This window comes from Phacochoerus africanus, chromosome 5 (genome assembly GCF_016906955.1).
Source record: "Phacochoerus africanus isolate WHEZ1 chromosome 5, ROS_Pafr_v1, whole genome shotgun sequence".
NCBI lineage: Eukaryota > Metazoa > Chordata > Mammalia > Artiodactyla > Suidae > Phacochoerus > Phacochoerus africanus.
Window position 1 is genome coordinate 502076 of NC_062548.1, and position 15327 is coordinate 517402.

The following is a 15327-nucleotide window of genomic DNA, read 5'->3' on the forward strand; positions in this document are numbered from 1 at the left end:
AAGAGTGTGTCATCTGAGCCTTGCTCTCTCACCACTGCTGGGCTAGCCTTATCTTGCCCCAGGACACAGAGCAGGGAGAAGCTCTTGCCTGGGCTCTACTTTACCCTGGCTTGTGTCATGGGTCAGAGAAAACTGCATCGTGTACATACGCTGACTCTGCCTGAACATGGTCTTATTCGGGCCAGAGCTGTGCTCTGCAACCCACACTGCACCAGAGCTGGGTCAGAGTGGCAGACGTCCCTGGACACAACAACCACTGGAAGGAAACCAGGCTGTGCTTGACTCTGGCAGTGTCTTCCTGCGAGGGGGCCATGTCAACAGGATGGATGTTCCTGAAATGTGACCTCTGGGCTCACCCCTCATGCCCAGAGCCCCGTCCACTGTGGACAAAGAGATCCCAAACCCGGACCAGAGCAGGCCCTGGGCACATCCTGATGCTGTTCCCAGCTGCCACCGGCCCCTCCTGGAAGTAAGGTCTAGAGCCCCCGAGCTGTGAGACAGAGCGACACTCCTAGGTGGCCAGACAAGAGTGCTCCCTCCCCAGAAAGGAAGCTAGGGGCCAGCACACCTGCTTTCACTCAGACACTGTCTAGGCCAAAAGGAGGTGTCACACAGACAGCTCAGAGATTCGGACTCTCACAGCCAGTGGGTTCCAGGATCTCACAATTCAATGGGACAGGTGGGGACCTCACTAGGGGGGTGCTAGCCCCCAGGATGGCCCCAGTCACCCTTGCCCATGTAGCCCCACAATGCCTAGAGCTGACCTGTGAAGCCCCAGGAGGCCTCTGAAATGACAGGCACAACCCTGGGATAGGTAGTCTCAGACCATACACTGGGGAAGCCAGGGCCGCACCACAACAGTGGGTGGAGCCTTGCAGTGAGTCCACCTGGGAGGTGCTGAGGCTCCCCGTCAACAGCTGGCACTACCCCACCAGCTCCATGGCTCTGAGCTACCCTGGGAAAGGATCCTTAGCCCCAGCCTTCAGATAAACCTGCAGCCCCCACGGCCCCACGGCAGCACTACCAGCAGTACACCCTAAGCTGTCAGACGATGATCTTCCTTGGAGGATGTTTTGCTGCCAGAGCCATTTAAATTCACTTTGCCAGGCAATCTTAAGCTTCAAAGAAACTTTCACTCAACCTCCTTGTATCACTTTTCTCAGGATGGACACAAGATACAGAATTTGCAAAACAGAGGCAGCACTCTTTCTGTTTAAAGTGACAAAACTGCTAGTCTATTCAGGGCTCTGATCTAAGACAGGCGGAAAGGCCAGAGGCAGAGAAGCAGTGGTGATCAAAGCCAAGACCCTAGAGTGGCTGTCCCAGGCCTGGATCGAGGCCACCGGCTCTGAGAGTTGCCAGGATAACTCCACTGTGGCTTCTTATGCTGCCCTCTCCACGAGTGTCCCAACAGCAGACCCCACCCATAACAGGCACTCCTCTTGGTTACTGAGACCAGAAAACACCTACAATGCAGACCACCTGTGGGCACATGGGCACATCACCCACATGGGCTTCAGCCACGTTCTCTCATGAGCCCAGGTCGCAACACCCAGCCCAGGGGCCCCTTTTCCCTCTAACCTGCTTGAAGGTGCCTGCCAGGGGCACAGGACCCAGTCATGCTGCCTGAACCTCACTCCAGAGCCCTCCCAAGCTGAATGCCTCAACAGGGGGAGAGTGGTGGAGACCATGGGTCCCATTAAGGGAGGGTCAAACAAAGCGTCTCTGAATGTCTCTGAGCTTCACACTTCTCAGCTAGGAAACGGGAATAACACCATCTGCTCGGCTACCTCCAGTGCAACAAGGGAGAAGTATGTTTGGAAACTCTGTAACTAACATGGGGGTCATCATTAAGCACAAACTTCTAAACCGTAGTTGAGAAGTTGGTACTTTGATGCCGAAGGTGCCTATGAATTTACACTACAGTAATTAAAAACAAAACAAGACACTTACCCCACAATGAACATAGTTCTCACCCAAAAACTCTTTCATGACATTTTTGCCAAAGTCCACTATATTCTGTAGGTGCTGGAATATTTCTTCTGAAGTCTGTAAAAGAGGACAAGACGCAATGACCAGGCCCTCATCACATACAGGGCTGCCATGCACACAGCCACAAAAAGCCACCAGTGGCCCTGGACTTGGAGGAAGCCAAGCCTCAGCGTAAAGACGGCCATATTCACCGGAGCTTCTGCCTCCACAGTTCTGGGGGCCCACTCAGCATTCTACCCAGGACCCCATGTGATTCTGAGACCAACCGTTTGAGAACCGAATCTGTGCCCACCCTTCCTCACCATCAGGAGTGCACATGGATTGCACCCACGGCCTGTACACACCCTCTGTGGAATTCCAACTTTGACAACCTCTCCCATCCCAAATCTCTAGATGTTGAGGTTTTATTCTTCAGCCTCTAAGTGCAGAAGTAAAGTATTTTCTCCTCGGAGGTTCTTCAAGAGTTACCAAGCTGTGAGGTTTGGGTGAGACAGGAAATCAGTCCTGTGTCCCTTACTCTGACCTAAGGCGAGAAGTCCAAGGTCAACTGCAGGTCTCACAAGCGAGAGGGCTGTCTCCTTCACAGACAAGCTGGGAGGTACCTGACACATGGCCTGGACTCCAGGGAGGTCTTGGTCTGAGCTGCCACCCATGCACCTGCATCCTAGGACACTATGCATGAGAAGGAAGCCTGACAAAAAACCCACAACACTCCCAGTGGCTCTGTAGAGCTGTGGCCACAGGGCTTGACAAAAAGCTCTTCTTGTCGACAGAATTAACACACACACACACACACACACACACACACACACACACACACACGATCCCCTACAATCATGCAGCTGGGGTCATACTGTGCCATTTAGATAATAAAGAAAGGAAAATTGTTGCCCTAGAAGACACTGCCTCAATAAATCTATAAACAGAGGAAAGGTCAAAAACAGAGGCATCCAGAAAATGCTGGCCCTTCACAGAGTCTAGGCTCTGCAGACTCTGAGTGGTGAAAGGGGGGAGGGGAGGGGCTGGAGGCAGCCTCCAAGGTGTTTCTAGTTTCCCCCTGGACTCTGAGGGAGCAGCAGCGCCCTGCACAGCTCTCTTTAGCAGCGGCACCCTCCCATCCTTAGCCCCCTTTTTCGGCACTAACCGGACCGCCCCCAGATCTCACTGCAGCCCCGTCGCAGCCCCACTGGAGTGATGGCAACCCCCAGCTTTCTCCCACATCCCCCTTCTCTTCCCATGAAGCTAACCTCCAGGTGCGTCTTCATCCAGCCACCGCTGGCACCCATCAGCCATCCACCTCGCCTTCTTTTCCAGCTGTCTCTTCATATCAGACAAGGGGAGGTGGTGACTCATCTCTCCTACACCCTCATCTTGAGCCCAATTTCTAATCACCACCCAACAACCACTGACCCTGCCCACACTGTGTGGTGTGTGACCTTCGGCTCCCACCTTTGCTCCCCTTCCAGGACCAGAGCCCATGCTCATACTCCCTTTCTGCCCCTCCCTCCCTCCAAGACCAGGATGGAGGAAAAGCTCCCAGAGAACCGCTCCATACTGACCCCTGCAACCACTGAGATGAAGATAAACACCAAACCTGAAGCAAACACTGCAACTTAGTGGTCAGAGGGCAGGTGACAGAACAACAATGGCTTTCTGAGGGTGTCCACGGTCCTCTGCTTGGGTGACTCAGTAACCAGAAACCGAGGGCTCCACCTGAAGTGCTTGTTGCGACTTGTAACACTGACTGCCCACCACAGCCTTGCAGACTTCATTTTCACAAAGGTTTCACAGAGGAGGAACCGAGGCAGCAGAGGGGAAGGACACTGCCAAAGTGAAGCCAACACCTGGTCCTGGGTTTCCCAGCCACAAGCAGAGCTCTCTGAACTAGAGAGGAGGCTCCTGGCTCAGTACCCAGGGACTCGCCACAACGACCCATGGTGACCCCAGCAGGTCAAAATGGGGGATCTGATGGGCATACTACTTTCTACACTGAATGTTTACATCATAGTCAGATCTCTAAAACTAGCATTAATACTTCTGCATCAGAAAAAAAAAAACAAAAAAAAAAGCTTTCACAAATCATTATTTTAATAACTGGGTGGCAAATCCACCAATCTTACCTTCTTCCTATTTGGAGGAAACTTCAGGAAACGAAGCACCACACAGCGCTATTGGAAAATAAAACAAAGTCTGATTAATACCCACCCAGCCGGGGAATAAAGGTGGGTGGCTGTGGAAAAAGAGCCATCCTCAGCAGAGGTGGAAGCCTGAGAGGCTGGAGGCCACAGGCAGCCCACTGGCCTAGAGTATCTAGCGCCCTGGACAGGAGGTGGGGCTGGTACTGGGCCACATGCCTGAGGACATACACTAGGGCAGGTCAGCCCTCTCCCAGGGATTTATCTTAAGGAAATAATTAAAGATGCACAGAAGATTTTAGCTACTGCATATAAAAGTACTATTTATATAATTCCAAATAAAATGAAAACCACCTAAATGTCCAAAAATAATAGGATGGTTAAATACAGAGAAGGGAAGACCAGACCATGCAATATGGTGCTGTCATTTACAAGAAAATACGAAAGAACCATACTTACAGACACAGAAGTATAGTCATCATCTACCGATAAAATGATTACAGAATAGGGCTTATAGGATAAACTCATTTTTATAAATATACACGTATACATACACATACGTGTGTGTGCGTATTAGAGAATTATGTATTGGTATAGTTCTATTTATGTAAAGTTCAAAAACAGGTAAGACTAAGATCTCTCACAGGTAGAATGGTCCCTGAGAAAGGTTTTAGAAGGAGCTGGTCACTTATATATTCACTGAGGATCTGACCACTTTTCTGTAGATCTGTTACTCTTCATTTTCTTAAGTCTGTAAAATAAATTTTTTTAAAAAAAAAAAGTATGTTCTTGCCAAGTTTGTATGAAATGTCCAGGTAACCACATATCTAGGTAGGAACAACTGAGGAACCTGTTTTTCAAAGTTCTGCTTATTTGGATTTTCCAATTTTTTACAGTGGTCATATAACACACATTACAAAAGTGTTAAAAGAGAACTTTTTAAACAAGTACAGCCTTTGAGACAGCCATTCCCCAAGAGACAACCTGGATGTGCTGTGGCACCTTGTGGGGAATATAAATTCCATCTGGACAATGTTGGAAACCATTGCCACGGAGACAGGGAGTTCTGGGCAGCAGGGCTGAGGTCGGGAAGCTGGGCTGTGCCCAGAGAGAAGCAGTGAACAGGAGGAGGAAGGCAGAGGTGCAGCAGGTCAAGCACTGTCTGGAGCACTGAGATCTAGCAGGTCAGGAAGGGCTGGTGGCTGAAGAGGCTCAGTAAGTGAGCTTTAGAACTCCATGAAGACCAGTTCCATTTCCACAGCCCACAGCCCCTCTGGCATCCCCTATCCACTCAGATGACCATGCTCCTCTCAAAACCCCAGATATCCAGTCAGCTCCCTGGGCCCCAAGCCCAGTTTCAGGGATGCCAAGGTTGAAGGCATGCAGGTGTCCCTAACCCCTCCCAAATCCACACAGACATTGATATTCCACCACGGCTATCAACTGGCCAAAAATGCCATCAAAATTCAAAGAGAAACAAAAACTGACATGCGGATACTAATTCTAGGCAACTTTTTAGGAAATCAGCCCTCTTAAGAGTGTACTCATTCCTTACTTGGACTCCACTGTTTCTCAAGACTTGCTGAGAAATTCTGAGTGTCATGTGTGTCTGCTTCAAGAAAAACTGCTTTCTCTACTGACTCATATATTATTCAAAACTGTCACCAGAAACTGCTCACCTCCCCCACAGGCCAGTTTCCACAAATACCAGCATGCCATGGGCACACCTGTTCTGGATGGTGAGGGCTAACTGCTTCTTGTGAGGCTCTGACTGGGCTGAGCTGGTAGTGCTGCGATATGCCATGAGGCTGGCCACAGGACCAAGAACATCCATTCAAGTGGACCGCGTGGGAGATCACCTTACCAGCCCTGGTTGGCACAAAGACATGGTTAGTCCAAGGGCCACCCACGGCATGGAAGGGGACTGATGCAGCCACCCACAGGGAGAGTCCCAAGGAGCCGAAACCAACGCCTAATCTGCTAAGTGCCAGGGCTCTGCCAGCTCACAAGGTCTTGTTCAGCTGTAAAGGAAACAACTCCTCTCCTTTTAAACTGAGTATCTGGGAATTCCCTGGTGGCTCAGCAGGGAATAATGCCAGAGATCAGGCATTATTACTGCTGTGGTGTGGTTACTTCTGGGGCATGAGTTCCAATCCCTGGCCAGAGAACTTCCACACACCAAGGGCGCAGACAAATAACTGAATATCTGAAACCAGATGTTTAAAACGAGTTCCCGTCATGGCAGCTTTGGAAATGAATCCAACCATGAGGTTGCGGGTTCGACCCCTGGCCTTGCTCAGTGGGTTAAGGATCCGGCGTTGCCATGAGCTGTGGGGTAGGTTGCAGACGCGGCTCGGATCCCACATGGATGTGGCTCTGGCGTAGGCCGGCAGCAACAGCTCTGATCAGACCCCTAGCCTGGGAACCTCCATATGCTGTGGGTGCGGCCCTAAAAAGACAAAAGACAAAAAAAAAAGTAATTTCTTATTGTCTAGGATAAAATGCTAAGAATGTGATGATAAAGGGGTGACACTAAGAAGAGAGGCTGAAAAGGATATACGTACAGTCCGGACAGGGGCAACTCCGCACCAGAGGAGCACAGGGAATCTTAAGCCAGAGCCACACCTGTTCTGTCTTGAGAATAGAAAAGCACGGTATGCTCCCTTCTACGTTGGAACACTAGATGAAAATCAAAGATTTTAACAGGTTCAAAAAAACAGAGAAAGGAGAAATGACACATACAAACATACACACGGAGAGCTCCCTTCATGGCTCAGCAGTTAATGAACCCAACTAGGATCCATGAGTATGCAAGTATGATCCCTGGCCTTGCTCAGGGGTTTAAGGATCCGACGTTGCCATGCGCTGTGATATAGGTCGCAGGCTCGGATCCTGCATAGCTGTGGCTGTAGTATAAGCTGACAGCTGTAGCTCTGCGACTCAACCCCTAGCCTGGGAACTTCCATATGCTGCAAGTCTGCCTCCCCACCCCCACCCCACCCGCCAAAAAAAACAGACACATTAAACAACCTCAAAAAGTACAACTTGTCACTTGCAGGGAGTTCCCGTTTGGTGCAGTGGAAACGAATCAGACCAGAACCACGAGGTTGTGGGTTCAATCCCTGGTCTCGCTCAGTGGGTTAAGGATGTGGCATTGCCGTGAGCTGTGGTACAGGTCACAGATGAGCTGTGGTACAGGTCACAGATGAGGCTTAGATCTGGTGTTGCTGTGGCTCTGGTGTAGGCCGGCAGCAACAGCTCTGATCAGACCCCTAGCCTGGGAACCTCCATATGCCATGGGTGCGGCCCTCAAAAGACAAAAAAAAAGTACAACTTGTCACTTATAAAAGGAGCAGAAAGCATTCAGTGCTGTGAGGGTCTCGGGCCACGGTGGGGATGGGATGGCAAAGGAGCATCTGATCCACCCTGAGAATCCACTGAAGTCATCAAAGCACCAAGATGTCAGCAAAGCCTGGCTCCTAAGAGCTCTAAGAGCACAGTGATGCGAGTGTCTGACAGCACAGGAACTCTGGCTGCCCAAGAGCGCTGCAGCCTTGAAAACGTGTGTGAAGAATTATTTATCCTGTAAAGTTGAGTGAAAAATCAGAAAACTGAAAGAGATAAGATTCTTAAGTACCCAATAAATACAACAGAGGAAGTACACTGAGTGTTAACAAAAATTTATTTTTTTAGTAGGGAAACACTGAGTGCTTTTTACTTTCTTCCTTCTACTATTCTATATTTTCTGGGGCAGAGGGAGGAAGCAATAATTGGCATTCAATAAAAATAAAAGGCCACAAAAACAATGTTAAAGGGTCATCTAACCACATGAAGCACCAGAGAGGAAACAACATGGGTGGAATAAAGATGCCAGGGCCTCTCGCAGAGACGAGGTGGGCAGTGACCAGGTGCTGCAGCCTTGCTGCTAGAGGGCAAGCCCTGGTCCAGTTTTCCACCAGGGTAAGGAGACAACCCAGGATGGCACCCCAAAAGACCCCAGAGAGGAGCTCCCCCTGTGGTGCACAGATGAAGGATCCAGTGTTGTCTCTCAGGTGGCACAGGTTTGACCCCTGGCCCTGAGTAATGGGTAAAGAATCTGGTGTTGCCACAGCTGTGGCACAGATTGAAGCTGCAGCTCAGATTCAATCCCTAGCCCAGGAACTTTCAAAGGAAAGGGAGGGAGTTCCCATAGTGGCTCAGTGGTTAACAAACCCGACTATCATCCATGAGGACACAGGTTCCATCCCTGGCCTCACTCAGTGGGTTAAGGACCTGGCGTTGCTGTGAGCTGTGGTGTAGGTTGCAGATGCGGCTCGGATCCTGCGTTGCTGTGGCTGTGGTGTAGGCCAGCAGCTACAGCTCCGATTCGACCCCTAGCCTGGGAACCTCCATATGCCACAGGTGCAGCCCTAAAAGAAAAAAAAAAAAAAAAAAGGCAAAAAAAGGAAAGGAAGGCAGACAAACCCAGCAACAGAAGGAATCTACCTCAGAGCATTGCCCCAGGGTTCCCAAAACAGCTCGGTCCTGCTTCTCAGGGAGGCCACCACCGGCAGATGCCCGCCCCGTCCCCAGCCACAGTCCAGGTTGTCCATCAGAACACCTGTGACAGAACACGGGCCAAATCACCTGCCCTTCTGACCCAACCAGAGAAACAAACACTCCAGGGCCCACAATGGGGTAAGAGGTCCCAGGTGTGGGACACGGGGTAAGGCTGAGAGCCTCAGAACAGAGGGAGGGTGAGGTGAGACCTCTCACAGGGGGGAGCCCAGGACTTCAAAGGGAGACCAGACAGGACGTGGAAACCACAGGTGGGGACAGTAGGTACCTGGACGGGCAGGACACTTTCCTTCCCAATGTCATCTGCCTGTCTGGACCTATTGCCACCACAGGACTGAAGCAGGCACAGATGTGCATCATGGGAAAGGAGACAGGACAGCAGGGCTATAAGCCAGATGACATTTGGGGGCAGGACACTCCAGGGCTGCAGAAGAGACACTCAGATGATTCTTAAAGGGATGGAAAACCAGACAGCCAGACGAGCAGCAGAATGACCTGTAAAGGAGTTTCCATTGTGGCTCAGCGGCCATGAACCCTACTAGGAACCATGAGGATGTGGCTTTGATCCCTGGTCTCATTCAGTGGGTTAAGGATCCGGCGTTGCCATGAGCTGTGGTGTAGGTCACAGATGTGGCTCAGATCTGGCATTGTTGTGGCTGTGGCGTAGGCTGGCAGCTGCAGTTCTGACCCTTAACCAGAGAACTTCCATATGCCACAGGTGTGGCCATGGGAAAAAGAAAGGAATGATTCGTAAAGACAAACCACAAAGGCTCAGAACACACAGTGAGAGTGTTGGAGAGAAGCATGCAAGTCTGAGGGAGCCTTCAAGGACCCCAGGCCCTCCAAGGCAACATGATGGACACAGAGCAGGTGTCCAAACACACACTGAGTCAGTCACCGGGTGCTGCAGTCTTGTCCTTCTGCATCGGGTATAGAAACCTTCTTTACCTTCCCAGTAAAAGGAGCAGGAGCTGTTCTGATTGAGTTCTGACTGAGGAGGAGGAAGGTGTCGGGGAGGAGGAAGTGACTATGCCACCTTAGGATGGGGACTCCAAGGGCTACCCACCGCTTGGAATGGGGCTAGACTGACAGACTCTAATGCTAGAAAAACACAGAGCTCAGCATTCACCAAGGCAGGACTGGAAACCACCAACAAAGGGAGTATGTTTTGAAAATAACAAATCCTAACCATTCAACTGCAGGTGATCCCAGGAATAAAGGCAGTGCTACATGCGGAGCTCGGCAATGAGACGACACTAGGAAAAAAGGCACATCAGCTCCATCAACCTGCATGAATATCATAAAAAATATCAAATACAGAATAAGTTACTTGTTAAAAAAAAAAACCAGAGTCAGAGTTCCCGTCGTGGCTCAGTGATTAACGAAACCAACTAGGAACATGAGGTTGCGGGTTTATCCCTGGCCTCAATCAGTGGGTTAAGGATCCAGCATTGCCGTGAGCTGTGGTGTGGGTCGAAAACACAGCTTGGATCTGGTGTTGCTGTGGCTCTGATGTGGGCCGACAGCAACAGCTCCAATTAGACCCCTAGCCTGGGAACCTCCATATGCCATAGGTGCGGCCCTAAAAGGACAAAAGACAAAAGACAAAAAAAAAAAAAAAAACTAGAAGCAAAAGAACATTCTGACGCAACCAGATCTGGGAGAAAATTAAACAAAGGAGTAGCCCAGGACTTGGGAATATGCCATATAAAGAAAGAGAGAGGGGGGGAGAGAGGAAGGAAGGAAGGAGGAAGGAAGAAAGGGAGGGAGGGAGGAAGAGAAGAAGGAACCAGAACAACTCTAATTTACTGCCGACATCTCCATTAAGAAGAATGATATATAAATTGGAAATCCCTTTTTTTTTTTTTTTTGGCCTCTCCTGTAGCACGTGGAAGTTCTAAGCCAGGGATCCAACCTGCGCCATTGCAGTGACCCAAGCCGCTGCAGTGATGCCGGATCCTTAACCCACTGAGCCACATGGGAACTCCCCAAACCAGAAATCCTAAGACACAAGATGAGAAAGAGAAACAGCCCCTGACTGCTTGAATCCCACATCTTCAGGACCCAGAAAAACCCTCCAGGGCATCAAAACAACAGCAGAAAGAATCTGAAGCCCAATCAGAATCCTAGAAAGGCTATAAAACCTGAAAGATCAGGAATGGACTTTTGATAAGAGATCTTTATTAACACATCTTTCATGCTACCTCTATCAATAAGAAGGAAAACTTCACAACAGCTCAGTGTGATAAAGGGAGTGGGCCCCTGTTTGCCCTGCCCCCCAGAGGCAAGGGCAGCTCAGAGCCTGGGGAAGACTCTCTTCCTGGCCCTGGGTGACTCCCCCCATTGAAGGCACCTTAAAGAGATCAAATGACAAACCAGACTTACAGTGACCTTCACAGAACAGGATGCCAAGCCAAAGCCAACAAAACCAAGGTGAAGAAAGGTGAGTGCAGATGTAAAAGCAAAAGCACGGCTCGGAGACAAATCCAACTCAGCAACAGTGCCCTTGAGGGCACCCCAGGCTCCAAGACCACAGCCCACAATGAGCAGAGAAGTGCGACTTATCAGCGACAGTGCTCTCTGGCTGCAGTAAGGAAAGTATGTGCCCACAAGGGAAATGCCCTTGCCCAAGACCCCCCACAGGGTCAGTGCCAGTGCCAGCCAAGGACTCTAGGTACCCACTAGGGTACAGTGCCAGGTTGGCCACAGCCTTGAAGGACATCAGAGGGTCAATGCCAGGGCCAAGGGCCAGTATCTGGGAAAGGGCTAAATTGCACAGCTGGACCCAAGGATGCTAAGCACTGAGCAACCTGTCAAGAACTGGCCTACCATTAGGGTCTCACACTGCCATCTCTCACTGCCCAGCAGCTCTGAGAACACTCTCACACTATGGCCCTCCTTGTGCCCACATTCAGGCCCCATTTTCTACAAGTCCTGTGCTCCTGGAAGCCTTCCAAGCCACCAGCCTGGAAAGCTGTCTGTTCATGTCTCATCCTTGTTCCCGCGTACAGGTGCCAGGCCTCAGAACTGGCTGGCTGGAGGTAAGTCATTTCTGACCTTGGAAGGAAGGGCGGGTAGACCCATCACTTTTTAAGGACCTTGCCGTTCCAAAAGTAGACGATGCCCTCTCTGAGAAGCACCCATCTCTCAACCTGAATGAAGCCTGGGGAGGGCCACCCTCTACCTCAGAATGAAAGAGGTGCATCTGGTGAGTCCCCGGGAGCGGGACTACTTGTTTGCACTCATCCACCTCCTTCTAGCCCACTCACACCCTCTCCCTGGGCACACAGGGCCCTGGAAGCTGTCCTCCAGGGCTCTCTGCCCTCTTCCTAATCCTCAAGGGCTGGGCAAAGTACAAAGGTTTCTCCACACCCAAGGGGGCACAGTCCTCCCTTCACCCAGCACCTTCATTTGGTTTACTTACAAGGCTACTTATGATGATGACCTTTAAATCCAAACAACGAGCTAACAACCACCAAGTAGGAATGAGCACAGTAAAGTAAATTTAGATTTAAAATAAAGAATGAAGAGAAAGGGTACAAAGTAGCCTGACAACTCAACTTAAGAGGGGGGAAGAAAAGGAAAAAGAAACACAACCCTAACAACTGGTGCTGTGCAACAAGGAAAGGGGCCAGCTGCCCTCGAGGGTGGACATGTTCTTGTTAGGGATGCTGGAGAAGCCATCTGAGGGCCCAAGGCCTGGTGTCCTTTTACTCTGAGTCTGGAACTTGCTCCTTCATGTGACACTCCTTTGAAACTTACCACATTAGTTAAAAGAAGCCTTAAGAATAAAATGAAGATATACCATGCTGTCATTCTGAGGAACTGGAAGATGAGCATTTGAACTGTGAAAGGATGCATGGGTCACCACAACAACCCAACATCAAAAGGAGCTCACGCCAGAATATCCAAGGCTTTGCCCAACCTGGAAACACAATGAAGCCCAGCAGCCTGCAGAGAAGTATGGCTTCAGTCCATTATTAATTCATCTAAAGATCTCAAGCAAAGCCTGGAGCCTCTGTTTTTCTGTTTCCCAACAGTGCTAATGTGTTAACAAAATGCAAAAGCAGTGCACAAGGGCCACCTGGGTGACTGCAGCTTATCCTATAGCTGCTCCAGTGCACCAAGCTCAGGAGCAGGGTATACCCAGTTCCCACACCACCCCACAGGAAATGCTAGATGGATGGAGCAGTGCTCTCAATGGCTGAGTCCAAGGGGGATGATAGTTATCTCCTGCATAACTTGTCCAGCTCCTCATCTTTCTGGCAATTTCGCAAAAGGGATTCTGTTACTAGCTCCACTTTGCTAATGCAGAAACTGAGCCTAAGCCAGGCAGTGGTAGAACTGGGATTCTGCCCAGCTCTATGTGACTGCAACTCTCACGCTCTTAAGCCCTCAGTGACACCTATGCTCCTCCCCCAGCCCACCACATTCCTGCCTGGTTGTATCAGACAGCAAGATGTTAAAGAATCTGATCCTTCACACAAATCCACAAGCTTCTTTTCCTGGATTCACCTCAATGGGAGTTCTTACTGCACACTCCAAAACTCTCATCCTCACTGAATTACAAAAGAAATTCTATAAATTCTAAAAGATTCTGGAGAAGAACCTGTGGACAATGCTCCACTAATATTAGCAACAGCAGCAGGACATCAGCAATTCCCTGCGTCTGAGAGGCTGAACTTAGATGTTGGGAGGTAACAGCACCCAAGCACTTCGGTTTCTTCCTCCTGAGCTTGCCCGTATTCTCCATCCTGCCTACAGCTAGCCCGGGCGGCCTCATCCCAGCTGGGCAACTGGAGGCGGCACCATGTGAGCCCGGGGTCGGGGACTTTAGCGGGACACCAAACAGACCTGGGGCGGAGGTGACTGGGGGAAGGGAAAACCGATGTGGAGGCAGGGGAGTGCTGGGGAGACATGGCGCCCACCTAGAGGGAGGAGAGTGCTGGGGAGACACGAAACCGACCCGGGGAGAAGGGGGTGACTCAAGGGGGACCAGGAACCGACCCAACGGAGGGTGATGCTGGGGAGACGCGGAACTAACCCGGGGGACGATGACACCAGGACGACGAGCAACCGACAGGGGGAGGGCTACTGGGAAACCGACCCGGAGGCAGTGGGCGCCGAGGGGGATGGGGAAACGACTTAAGCGGACCGAGGGTGCCTGGGGGAAAGGGAACCCACCGGGGACAGGGTGAGGACCTCAAACCGCGCCGACAGTCCACTCCTCACCTGCTCATGGGCCACCACTAGGCTCTTGTTGCCTTCACCGTGGTACCTCCATTCATTCTCGTCCATCTTCCCCTCGTCCATTCCCCGGTGCGGCCCTGGAGCCTCGCGGGGCCGCGAGCTGGGGGCCGCTGGTTCGCCTGGGCACCAGCCGCCACAGTCCCGGGAAGAACGCCTGTCAGCCGCCGCCTCCGCTAGACCCAGCTGCCCCGACTCGCAGGCGCGGGACGCCGGAAGCCACGCCCCCGGCAGCTCCATGACCAAGCCGGGCAATTTCCGGGTTCGCATCAGCTTCTTCTCTAGTGACAACTGTGGCAGATGGGCTGGCGGCCATCTTGGGTTCTGGTACAGTGACCCACTTCCGGAGCGCGGAACCGGAAGGGAGGTTTCCGGATGGCGCCGGAAGTGATGCAAGCGGAAGAGCCTGGGACAGGCTCGGCGTGGAACAGGGATATAAGCGGGCTGGGGGGGCGGTGGATGTAGCGGTCCCCGAGAGCTGGGAACCAGGGGTCCCAGTGGGGAAGGGGGGCGGGGTTGGCATTCAGGCAGGCCGGGTGCTGGGAAGTCAACCATGGGGCTTCACCAAGGTACTTGGCGTCTCAGCCTTCTTTTTTGTAGAATGGGGTACGTTTCTCACTTGTGGCGTTAATACCACCGTTTGCTTCTTACCGAATGCAGAAACATCCCAGTGGTCCCAGGAGGTGGAAACACCGTCGTCCACACCTTACAAATGAGGAAGTATGGCTCAAAGAGGCAAGTGGACTCCTAAGTGGTGTTTTGCTGAAACGTTACATGAGAAACTGGGTTCACCTTTTGGTGGGTGTCAAGCCAAAAGACACAACAAAGCCATAGTGGGAGAAGGGAGGATTTATTACTTGCAGCAACTAAGGCGAACATCAGGGATCTTTCCCAAAGCAGTGTCTCCCCATAAAGCAAAAATGAGGAAGTTTTAAACTAAGGGTAGATGCATAGTCATGAAGGGGCTTGGGCAGTCACAGAGCCCAAGCTTTAGTTGATTCAAGTCCTAAACAGAACTGGGAGTCTTTATAATTGATATATCTTTGCTGCAGCAAATTTATTCTTGCTGTTGTTATTTCTCTTGCCTGATACCAATTTGTTCTTTTGTCCCCTTAAGATCATTATCACTGGGAGTTCCGATCATGGCTCAGTGGAAAAGAATCTGACTAGTATCCATGAGGATGCAGGTTCGATCCTTGGCCTCACTCAGTGGATTGAGAATCCAGCGTTGCTGTGAGCTGTGGTGTAGGTGGGAGATGCAGCTCAGATTTGGTGTTGCTGTAGCTGTGATGTAAGCCGGCAGCTGTAGCTCCGATTGGACCTCTAGCCTGAGAACCTACATATGCCACGGGTGCAGCCCTTGGCCAAAAGTGGCTTGTCTTATGCTAAGAAAACC

General features: G+C 51.0%; 1 protein-coding gene across 2 annotated transcripts in view; it reads right to left on the bottom strand.

Annotated features, from left to right (window-relative positions):
• Nucleotides 1-14157, bottom strand: part of IPPK (inositol-pentakisphosphate 2-kinase) — a 59448-nt gene extending 45291 nt beyond the window's left edge. Inside the window, exons 1-3 of one of the 2 annotated variants that reach the window (XM_047779292.1) lie at nucleotides 13917-14156; nucleotides 4113-4160; nucleotides 1954-2049 (exon numbers count right to left, since the gene is read on the bottom strand). In XM_047779292.1, the coding sequence (XP_047635248.1) occupies nucleotides 1954-2049; nucleotides 4113-4160; nucleotides 13917-13997 (225 nt within the window). In that variant the 5' untranslated portion in view covers nucleotides 13998-14156. Of the gene's footprint in view, nucleotides 1-1953; nucleotides 2050-4112; nucleotides 4161-13916 lie in introns of both variants that reach the window. The other variant, XM_047779293.1, reaches the window with a different exon arrangement.
• Nucleotides 14158-15327: the final 1170 nt, after the last annotated feature.